The sequence below is a fragment of the Mesitornis unicolor genome, unplaced genomic scaffold (genome assembly GCF_000695765.1).
Source record: "Mesitornis unicolor isolate BGI_N332 unplaced genomic scaffold, ASM69576v1 scaffold53689, whole genome shotgun sequence".
NCBI classification, from domain to species: domain Eukaryota; kingdom Metazoa; phylum Chordata; class Aves; order Mesitornithiformes; family Mesitornithidae; genus Mesitornis; species Mesitornis unicolor.
The window spans coordinates 8,521-20,395 of NW_010207675.1; the positions used below are offsets into that span (position 1 = coordinate 8,521).

Consider the following 11,875-nt stretch of genomic DNA (forward strand, 5'->3'; position numbering starts at 1 on the left):
TCGATAGTACTCAAAAATTACGGGGAAGTTTCATGTGAAACACAGATCACTTCAGAAGTCCTTCAGAAACAATCTTATACACAGGAAAACAAAAAAAACCAACCCTGTAATTCTTCAAGCTGACTTTCTAGAGAGAATTTGTACTTACTGATTTACAGTGAACTGAAAGGCTTGCCTTCTTTATTTCTAAATCAAGATAAAATAAATACGAAATAATTAAAGGTTTGTCACTTTGATCTATTCTCATAGCTTGTTTATAAAGTCATACAAATTAATACTGCTCCCTTGGTATGTTTCCAAGCTGAGCCACAGAAATCAAGTCAAAGTTAAGTATTCAAACAGATGCTCACCTGCTTATCTGATGAGATGTTATATTAAAATTTGTAGTTAAATTCAAATACCTGCCTTGTCTGTTCAGTAATAGGCTGACAGTTTTGCAAGGACACACTAGCACACCTTAACATTTGACTCTTCTGTAACTTAATTTCAGGATTCACTCATCAACAGAATCTTTACCCCACCCTTTATTTAAGATGAGAATTCTTAGTCATTCAGTAAATCTACACAAATTGATGGTGTTAAAGTTTACATGCATTAGATATCCCAGATGACAGACTTAATTAAGAGTTCTATCTTTCCCCTTCAGCCACATACACAGAAAGAATAATTCCACTCTTAATTCTTTATTTTAAATTAGCCAGTACCAAACATTTGATGCAATGCAAGATCCACAGATTTAAGTACGTGTTTTGCTCAGCATGTCTGCCAAACTTTCAAAGGTCAGTTTGAGTGTCAACACTGCATGAACAGTGTAACCTCCTCTCCATGTCACACTTGTTCAAGCAGCACTTGCTACTGTTACCGAATAATTTTATCATTGTGCCATTCGAGTTATTTTAATTACCTTTTATCCTTTGAAGAAAAAATTGTTTTAAATTGATACAAATATCTGCCTAGAGCCATTTTCTTCTATTTTCTACTTAAAAATTTAAAAAACAAAACAAAACAAAACAACTAACAACCAAGCAACAAATCCCAAACAAACAAAACCAACAGTCTTGGAGTAAATCCTTAGGCTTAGGAAAAAACCAGACCTGTGTAACTTGCTGGTTGACTTCAGATCTGACATTATTTAAACCAGACTTCTCTCCTTACTTTCAGATGTAAGCAAATCTTTCTACAACAGGTAACATAGAAGAGCTCACCTCTCCGCTTCTAGCCAGGTCCCTACTACGCCAGTCTTTAGTTATGACCTGTATCTTTTCAGACAGACGAGCTTCTGTGTGCATTTTACCAGCCTCAGGACTGAACCTCTTCTATACTCTAGGAAGATCAGTCAACTGTGAAGTAATTTCCCTTAGGACTGTAAGCTATACTAAAGATTGTTTACTTTTAAATGCCTAGATTGAAGAATAGTTTTCAGAACAACTACACTAAGCTTCTCCAAAGCCAAAAGCTGACATCTACACCTTATCAATGGTTACATTAAACTGAGTTTAGGTTCCAAAATTTTTCTGACGTTCAGAATAAGTGCCGACCGCAATTGAAACAGAGGAGGGTTTTTTTGTATGGTTACTTAATTTCTCTTAAATCAGTCTTAAGTCAGCAGTATTCTTTCCCTCACCCATCCAATTAGGTCCACCTAAGAAAGGCTGATAAAGACAAGAGTAAATAGACATATACCTTCACCAAAGTACTGGAGCATTAGAGATTGTTAGTAGGAAGAAGTTACTCAGTAGCCTTTCCCCATAGTGTTTATTGCCAATTCATTTTACATAGCTTATTTGCAGGAGATGGGCAGCATAAGACCTGCAACATCCATTTGAAAAAAAAATATTCATTATGATGCAACAGTCTCAACAGTATCTTCTTAAGGCTGCATCTTATCTAATTCAGAAATAAAACAATCTTGATCCAGTTAATTAACAAGTTCTGTAACTAACCCTTAGAAGGGTCAGCCTTCAGAAGCCAAGCAAGTTTGGACCCAAAATGTACAAGTTCTCACTGTGCAAACTATCCTAAAACTATTAAATAGCTTTTTTATAAGTCAGTCTCATTATCACATCAGCATTTACTCTTACAGAAAGAATTGCTTTATCCTCCCTTATATAACTGTGAACTGTGAGTGCTCTGGAAATTCAGATAAATACTGCATTGCTTACTGAGCCTGCACACTAAATACACACACCCCAACATATTAACACAAGTAGCTTAGACACAAAGTATATTAAAAATAATTAAAAGGATGAAAATTTACATCAAGCTGCCCAAACCCATGCTCAGTTTCCCACCTAGTTCCAACTGCCCAATCTTGATTTTAATAGCTGTACTCAAAAGTTTACTAAAAAAAAAAAAAACAGAAAGACACTGTTAAAGTCTTTACCCATTCATTTTCTACAGTCTTGAATTTTTCCTTTGTCAGTAATGATTCTGGGGGTTATCTTCCATTTTGTTTTTAAACCCAACTTTAAATCTAACATCATTCTCCTTATAATAACTCTCCTCCTAGAGGTAGCAGAGGGGAATATGAATGAAAAGATGCAAGATTCTAGAAGTTACATATTCAAGTATAGTGTCATCCAAGGAAGCTTTCCTGGCTTTCACAGACTGTATGTCACCTCTAATCATGAATAGCAAATGAAAAGTAGAATCCCTAAATAGTGAACTATCACCACTGGGTTACTCTTAGAAGTTTCACACCCTGACACCTCAAAGTAATCTTGTTACTTAAGTACTAATACTGCCAGTTTCAATAGTCAGATATCAAGAACTGAAGTATAAACTTAAAATTTACAAGTATCGGTTTTTCTAAAATGCTCATTAGTGACACATTTCACCTAAACACAGACAAACACATTGTTATGCTAAGTTGATGTACCACACTGTAAGGAAAGGTCCCAATTCCATTCAGGAATCTGATATTCCCCCTCTCCCTCCCACCACACAACTTGACAGAAGTGCTTACAGTAACAGAAAGCAAATAGAACGGGAAAACACAACATTTAGTAAGTGCATCTATATACATTTTGCACCTTTTCCTCCCTTACATCTAAAGTGCACAGGTCATCATGTTTGCTACGCCTTACACGCACATACTTTCCCCTTCACGTAGTACCAGTCCTACTCAAAGGATCTTTGCAAGCATCAACAGCAGTCGTTCCACACTGACCAACAGGTGCTTTTATTGTGGAGGTTGAAGTACATTTAAATATTCTGACTGGCCCAGCTGGTAGGTTGTGTTTCCTCCGCAGTCCACATACTGATACTTCTCCTGGGATATTTGCTCAGAGTGGCCGAAGTAAGAGGTTGTCACTGTCACTCTTAAAAGACAAAACAGAAGATATATTTGTTTTATAAAAGGCTTGAGTTTCCTATTCTAAGGATCAGTTTTTTATATTACTAGAGGTCTTAAGAAAAATGTTTTGTAACAAAATAAATTTTAAATAAAGTTAAAAACAATACTAGTTTACCACTATAGCTTTTCTCCATGAAAGAAATTTGATTCCCTAAGCACAGACTTTTTTTCTAAAGATGATGGTAAAGCTGAGGTTTATTCATGAATACCTTGCTTTGAGAGGAGAAAGCAAATGATTAGAGAAGCTACAGCCATGGTTGGTCTACATCCCCCTGCACCATTCCCCCCCCCCAAAAAAAAAAAAAAGGACCCCACTATACTGCTATTTACCCAATCGATCACAAAAAGCAGACACCGGCAGAGTACTAAAGCCCGTCTCAGCAATTTTTGAACAGTGGCCGATACACAAACTTATTTCAAAGTATTTGAGACCTTAGTAGCTACATGGCTACAGCCCAACTGCAGAGCAGATATAGTAATAACACTTCAGCCTACTTAAGTATCTTTATACCACCAGAACCTGTCAAAGGACAAAGTTCAGTTTCAAGAACTATGAAGCTACTACCCTAGAAAATAAGTTGATTCCATTTTATCTATGATGCACAGACTCCAGGATTAACGATTTCTGAGTAATGAGAACGACTGCTAAAGTTGTATCCAACAAATACGAAGTTTCCATACTTACTGCATCATCACTACTATGTTATGTACTTTGATAGATGCTAAAGTACAGAAGTCACTGCAAAAAAGAAAAACAATTGTTAGACTTGCAACAAGGTTTTACAGGTAATTATCTAAAAAGCAAGAATTGTGGCTTTTACTGAAAATTCTGCTGTGTATATAGAGACTACGTAATAGTTACTAGGAATGACAATTAAAACACTTGTTGAAAAACACTGCCAGTGACTGTATACTCATCCAGGTCTACTTTTACATACATAGTGTCATATTCACATGTGCTTGCTTACATGTAATGCTTGCTAACAAGTATCCTGTGAAACAGTGTTCAGAAGCTAACCAAAGTTAACCTGAACCACTACATTAAAGCATGTCAGTATCCTCACTGAGGAATACTTTTACTATGAAGGAATATAAACAATGTGCTGCAATTTCACTTTGTGAAGTTTATATACAGAAATGAAAATTTACAACAGAAGATCAATGCTACGCCAATTTGAGCACCTTTTAATGTAATTCAGCAGTGATTTCTATGAAGAAAAAGAAGTCTTGAGGGCTTTCTATTGCTCAAAAAGTATCAAGAACTTTGGAAAGTTCTTGTTGAAAAAACACTGTACCACCCCCAATGCTGTGACCCACAACACTATCTGTATCACAAAGATTATCTCAGGACCATGGTTTAACAGTTTCTCAGTTCTATTAAACTCACACGAAGAAAATGTCACAACATCTCTGCAAATACATTTCTGCTGACTTTGAAAAAAGTTGGGCCTAGCACCATTGTAATTTTTAATATGACCTATGTGATTATTTACAGGCGAGTACACTTACAACATGTAGCTCATTTCATCTTGTATGACCGTGGGCACCATATAGTCAATCTGAAAAAAACAAACACCAAAAAAACAATGAAAACACAAATAAATAGGTTTATTTATGAAGATAAACAATTATTCAACCTTGAAAGCCTATCCTATTTACCTGTTTCATATCCAGAGGACTAATATTGGTGATGTTGTTTAGCCGTGCTTTGCCAATAACCGTTTTTGAAAACTGAACTTGTGCTGTGATATTTGCCACTTCAACAGAATAATAGTTGTTGTTTGTTATATTTAGCGTGTTCTGAAAAAAAAAAAGCAAAACACAAAACACTAACAGCGATCCATTCTGCATATCTTGATGAGCACACATTTTGAAATTTGTGCCTGAGACAGTAATACGTGAAATTAAATTATACAAGTATGTTTTCCTGCCTTCTAGGATTGGGGGCAGGGGGTAAGGGACCATAACTTAACCCCCCCACCCCCTCCATCCCTCCGAGCAGCACAACATTCTGCTCAACTTCCCTGGTGACAGCCCTCCACGGCAAATACTGTATTTCTTTCTATTCTCAATAACTCCTTCCAGGAAATTCAGCTATCACAGGACCCTTTTCTCCCATAACTGCTTTGCTTTATTTAAAATGAAGCTCTCTACCACAAGTCTTTAGGCAATCCTGTATTGCCTGCATTATGAAGTAGTCAAGAAGCATGTAGAAAGAACTCTAAGTTTTAAGGTGGGTAAGTAATTATTTTTCCTTAAAACCAATTCTGACAGTTGCACAATACCAGGGCAGCATTAAATAACATTCCTACATAGACACACTACATTTCACTGATAATTCAAAAACCAATACAGAGAACTCCAAAGTCACTGTTCTCATGAAAATGTTGGGAAATTAGACTCAATGGTAGCTTGCAACTAGACCTCTATTAGCTATAAGCTACAGGAGTCAACCACAGCAGGTCCAGCTACATTTTTCAAACTGGTCATTGTACCTGTCTGTATTTCTGGAGGCAGTAACTAAGCTTTCCAGCTAGACCACAATTTCTATGCATATGAAACTGTCACAGTAGTATCTCTTGTTACATTTATCCATTACAAACATCCAAACAGAGCTAAACTTACCGTAATATTTAGATATATTATACGTCTACCCTGATCGTAAGTGACATATACTGACTTCACACCAATGTATTCAACATCGATTGAGCGAGGAAACAGGAAGAATACAGCCAGCCCAGAAAGCAGTAAACATACAGTTACAGAAGCTGTCACGTAGAGCTTTCTGGAGGAAAACAAAAGAGCACATTTCAAAGGCAAACGCAAGTCAAACAATTTTGGCATGTTATTTTCTTTAAAGTGATAAGAAGCATGACTAACTAATACAACTAGTTCAGTGTATTTCTAACTTCAATAACTTCCAAAGGGGAAAATAATAAAAAAAGCTATGCTGCACTTCACATCTATGTCTCAGAGATATTACTCCTGTATATATGTCAGAAATCAAGTTTCAAAACGTGGTTATCCCAACATTTGTAACTTAAAGAGGAAAATGGAAGAGGTAAATATTTGTTCTTTGAAACATTTTAAGAGGAAGTGCTTATGTATTTATAGCAGGACTTCTGTCATTCTGCAAGACTCTTGCACAACACATCCAGAAAGAATAATAAAGCTCTTATACACCCTCATGTGATTCTTTGTCATATAAGACTTCCAGGGAAAGTGTTAGACTCCTGCTAAGGAACAGGAAATTAACAATTAACCTAATACAAAAAGGGAGGGAGGCATAGGTGTATATGATTATAAAAAAAATACACAAATAAAAGGCTCTCCTGCAGCTTATATTTTCTCAAACTTCAAATACTAAAGTAGTATGTTTCAAATTTGTACTACTATTAAATAAGGTATATGATCCAGGATAGTAGTATGTGAAGTTATTTATTTTTTTTTCCTACCACTCATTTGTTTACTACAGGAACATCCAAACATTAAAGGAAAAAAAAACAAACCAAAAACCTCAAAAGTGTCAGACAAGAAGCTCTGAGCACTGTTACTGAACCCTGAAGTAGGTCCTAGGAAAAAAAACCAACCCAAACAAACAAAGCAATGCTATATCAGAATGACTGTTGATTTTGCTAGCTGCTCAGGCTTCACAAATGAATTTCTAGGTGGCTTATTTTGCAGTAGTGGTCTGAAGAAGTTATAGCTTCACTAAGACAAACACGGAAGGTGTATTTACTTAGATCAGTTAAGATGCTACAAAGACTGATAAATACTTGCATAGTTATTGTAGACATTCAGATAAATCTCTGAGACATTCTGATAAATGTTCTTCTTCTCATGAAGAGATCCTACAGTATCACTTAGCTTTGTAAGATATACTGTGATGGGAGTATGCACATTTGTTAATAAATAACTATCCAAGAGTTCAAGGTTAAGGCTGGTATTACTCACGAGCAGGGCTCTTTCAATATTGAACGCAAGAAAACATTCCAGCAACTTTTGCTTGATCCTTCTTAACACTATCTCCTTTAAATCGGCAAATTTTAACTAGAAGAGAATAATAATTACCTGTACATTTGTGTATCACAGCTAACTATTAACTTACGTTCTCCTTGGCCTCAGTCTCTGATCACTGTATGGAATTAATGCTACCAGCTGATTTTCCTGCCCTGAAAACAAAGAACACCCTTTCAGAATCTAAACAAAGAATAAGTATCGTTGAAGTTACTTCAAACAAAGAGTCCCCGTTATAACTTAATGGACCCAAAGAACAAACACTAAAGATAAACATTTAAATTCCAGATAACAACCCAAGTAGAATACAGCACAGCTTATGTCACTTTCTGAAATAGAGCATGGCATGCACAACACCTAGAGGAAAAAACACCAAGTCCACAAAGACCTAAACAACATTCTGCCTCTGTGCTGCACACAAGCACAGGAGGTGGCATGTCTCTCGCACCATTTCCTCGAGAGAAAGGGACACAACAGCTTCAAGCTCTCTATGACAGACCACATAAAGACCACAGGACATAACATTCAGAAGCTCTGGCAGTAAAAGCTGCTCCAGAAGGCGTTCTGCAAGTATGCTTTTGAAAAGCAGAAGTCAGGTTTGTTTAAAAAAAAAAAAAAGAAACAACAACAAAAAAAAACCCCACAAAAAACCCCTCAGAACAAAAACACTAAACATGTATCACTTTGGATGGCTCTGGCAACACAAGTTATGATACACAAACTGCATTCTGTAAATCACTGGCATATACAACCATTTCTCATGGGACTGAGCTGCAGCGCTCTGGAAGTCAAAACAGTATCTACTGGAATTTCTCCAAGCAGCAAATTCACTAGACAGCATTTTTAAAAGGGGGCTATCTTAACAGTAGAAATAGAGAACACAAGCACAGTCGAGTTGTTGAAAATACATGGACTACATTTACCTATGTAGCTTTTGCTATTTGCTGTACAAGAAAATGGAACTGAGATTCATCTGCATGATAACAGAGGGACCCTCAAGGACTTGTCTTACTTGCTAGGGTCCTCTACCTAACAGGGACAGACGAGACAACAGAAATCAAGGGGCACTGGCAGCAGCGAGGGCAAGAAAATTCCCTATAAACGATCAGGGAAAAGGTGCTATAGCACAGGTCTGCTTTTCAATCTCTGTATTTGCAGCTATTTTAACAAAGTTATATATTGATTCAAATAGTTTAAAATAGGTAGTTAAAAAGACGCAATAAAACATCACAGAAACAAAGGTTTGTAAATTCAACTTGCAGTAGATAGCACTATGTATGAGTTTAAAGCTGAGAAGCAAGGAACGCTGGCATCGTATAGACACGAGAAGACCCAACAGGTAACAGCCAAAGCTGACTCAATTTGTTTCAATCATCCAGTATCATCATAACAAAATGTTTAGTGCTAAAAAGTCAAAAAGATAGAAAAACTACATCTTAACTAAGAGAGCTATTTGCTATGGATTATTACAGTTACAACTGCACATGGTTACGAGGTATATTTTTAAGTTAATAAAAAGAAATAAAGAGAACTTTACCTCGTGGAATTCTTCCTGTTCCCTGGCAAGTCGGGCAGGTAACACTGTCTCTTCCTGTAAATTCCACGTAGGGAAACTGCGACACATCTCCACATCTGCCGTCTTCATTTTGCGATTCCGACTGAACTAACCCCTTCCTCATATTATCAGACACTGTGCCTCCATCATACCCATCTTCCTTGCATGTATGCATAGGCAGGTGAGAAAGTGATTTTCCCATGCCTAAAATAAAAGTCAGAAGAAAGTTTTCAGGGAGAACAATTCAAACATAGCTTGCTTTTATCCCTCCACATCAGGTAACTCTCAGTCTACGGTCACTACTCCAATAAGTGTCTTGTCGCCCTCTGTTCAGATCCCCCAAGACCTGCAAAGAGCTAAGGCCCTGTCAAGCTGGAGTGAGTCCCAAACCGTAAGAATCCAAACTGACCAGGAGTTTTGTTCGAATCCTGCAATAACCTCAGGTTGAAGGAGAATCAACGAGAGGCTTTTAAGTTAGAACAGTACAATTGCTGGCAAAAGGTTGCCACAGTCTAGCAATGCTTTTCAGAGGCTATTTATTGTACAGACTTTCACACAACATATTAATCTTTGTAGAAAAAAATAAATACAAGATTGGGCTCTAGAAAGCAAGTCTTCAATTTTCAGAGGATTCTATACACACTACAGACCCAATTCTAATAATGTTTTAGGTTGGATTTGTTTTGAGAACACAGGATCAGCTACTAGTTTCCAAGCTAGAAATACAGAGTTCCATGTGTTTAAACTGATGATTCCCTTTAAGCCAAAAGGGGACTGATTCACATGAAAGTCAAGGAAAAAGTGGGAGTTACTTTAACATAGCTGCTGGCAATATGTAGCATGTATAACGGGTTTATTGAAAAAAAAAAAACAAGACAAAAAAAAGGTATTACAAAGGCATTTTTGCTACCTATGCAAATTTTACATTTTTCTCATTACTGTAACTTTTCAGTCATGACACTGAAACTAACTTGAAACACAGAACACTTAAAACTGAAGGCTGTAATGAAATGATACAAGTGGAAATCTTCCAAATCTGCAATAGGTGGAAAACAAAGTTTAAAAAAAAACTATAAATCTGTACAGCAGTGACAATCAGTTGTCCAGCTTATCCTCATAACCCGCTTTAGTTACTGAACACACAGAGACCTCAGCCACTCAATTCACTAGTGTCTTGGGGAACAAGATGATTTTAAAGAAAGAATGCAAAACCTCAGTTTTTCCATTTTGAGTGTCATTTTTAAAGTGGCTGCTAATAATTATCACTCTGGTTCACTGAGAAAGGAAGCCCTAAGAGGAAGATCAAGAGAGCAAAACACGCCAGAATGTTTTAAACCAGCCACTGAAGGCAGAGTAGAGAGATCTCAAATACAGTGATGGTAACAGGAACACAAAATTAATTCATTATATTGCCCAAAGTGTAGGTGATCATAGGAGGGGAAAAGTAATTCAACAAATGCCAACAAGTCTCAGTTACCACTCCAGCAAATATGCAGTATTATTTTATTCACTTACGTAATTCAACCTTTAAAAGAAAGAAAACTATTTATGCCCTGCTGCAGCACTTTTTAAACATTGAAAGTTTGGGAGTCACTCAATAATGGGGGTTGTTGAATTGAAAATTAAAGCTACTGAGCTATTAAGAAAAAAAATTCTGAAAAAAGCTGTTGACAATGACGACAATTAATCCTCATGGGGTTTTCGTTTACTGTTCTTGTGGCTGAGCTCCAGTCATTAGGCTACGAAACGTGAGCCTTGCAGCTTAGGTAATAGCTGTCACAGTTACAGGTCTGAAAGTTTAGGAACCAGTCCCTGGTGCTGTTGTGCTACAACTGTAATCAACTTACACGCTCTGCTGGTGGTAGGCTCAGACTATGTCTAACAACTAAATACAGAGTAAGCAGCAGCTTTATAGAAATAATTATTGAGGACCCAATATCTACACTGTACATGTTTTCGTGTGTTTATTTCATATTAGTTCTTGTCTAGAAGCATAACACCCATGCATAACTGAAGTGCATGTTTTAGTTTTAGCTTCCTGCAAAAGGAAGAGAGTTCACACACTTCCAGATCACACTGCAATGTGAATCAGAGTGCAGCAAGTAAGGATGGCTGGGAACTCATTTCAAAAGCACACTCTTTATTTGAGCCAAAATACTAATGCAGATGTATCCTCCGATGCCAACTGTACCTGAGCTTCAATAATTAGAATTTGTTAGTGTTGTTCTACTGCAAGAGACTTAGGAAAGACACGTCAGTTCATAAATGAGAAAAAGAGACAACCAGTTTCAAGTGAAATGTGTTCCTCCAACATACTTTTCTGCCCCACCACAAGCACTGAACCTTACTACAGCAAACTACAACTCAAGAGCAATTTGTTCTCTTATCCTGAACAGCAGTAGCTCTAAGAATATATCCTCATATGTGACAGCCTCTATACTACCGTCAAAGTCACAAATCCTATTTCTCCAACAGCTGTGCTCTGATCCAGTCTTTTCCTCGTAACTGAGGTATACACTCCAGTGTCCTTGGACACATCTGGAGTTTCCTTGAGTTCACAGTCCGTTAGAAAGAAATTTTTAAATTAAAAAAATGTTGTGATAAGTAGCTTTTGTTTAAGACTGCGCCCTTTAACTTGCTATGGCACCACGGCATGACAGTAGACAAAACCCAAACGTCACAGGCATCCTGAGTTATGTGCAAGATTCAGGGAAAAAACTTTTAGTTTATGAACTCAGTAAAACTTTATAGAGTTAAATTAGATTATTATACTTCTCCAAAGAGTCAGGGGGTCATTATTACCCCTTATATGCAAATATACAAACTTGAGGTTACAAACCTACTTCTTTTTCGAAACAGCAAAATATTTTTAAGTGCAACTGTCTCTCATCCTGCCAGCTGTGGCTTAATCACGAGCATCACAAGTGTCTCCAAAACAGAGGAAGCTG

The 11,875-nt window shown here is 36.9% G+C and overlaps 1 protein-coding gene across 1 annotated transcript; it reads right to left on the minus strand.

Annotated features, from left to right (window-relative positions):
* Positions 1–2,673: 2,673 nt before the first annotated feature.
* TMEM106B (transmembrane protein 106B) lies at positions 2,674–9,129 on the minus strand. The gene is made up of 7 exons (XM_010192178.1): positions 8,910–9,129; positions 7,464–7,527; positions 5,981–6,140; positions 5,015–5,155; positions 4,865–4,914; positions 4,041–4,094; positions 2,674–3,320 (listed from the first exon to the last, which is right to left on the minus strand). The coding sequence occupies exons 1-7, from the start codon at positions 9,127–9,129 to the stop codon at positions 3,182–3,184; spliced, it is 828 nt and encodes a 275-aa protein (XP_010190480.1). The 3' UTR covers positions 2,674–3,181.
* Positions 9,130–11,875: the final 2,746 nt, after the last annotated feature.

Coding starts and splice junctions, on each gene's coding strand:
- TMEM106B (XM_010192178.1), bottom strand. CDS start 9,129: ATGGGAAAATCACTTTCTCACCTGCCTATGCATACATGCAAGGAAGAT. Junction 5,156..5,980: donor TAATATATCTAAATATTACG/GTAAGTTTAGCT, acceptor TTTTTTTTTCAG/AACACGCTAAATATAACAAA. Junction 3,321..4,040: donor AACATAGTAGTGATGATGCA/GTAAGTATGGAA, acceptor TTGTCTTTTAAG/AGTGACAGTGACAACCTCTT.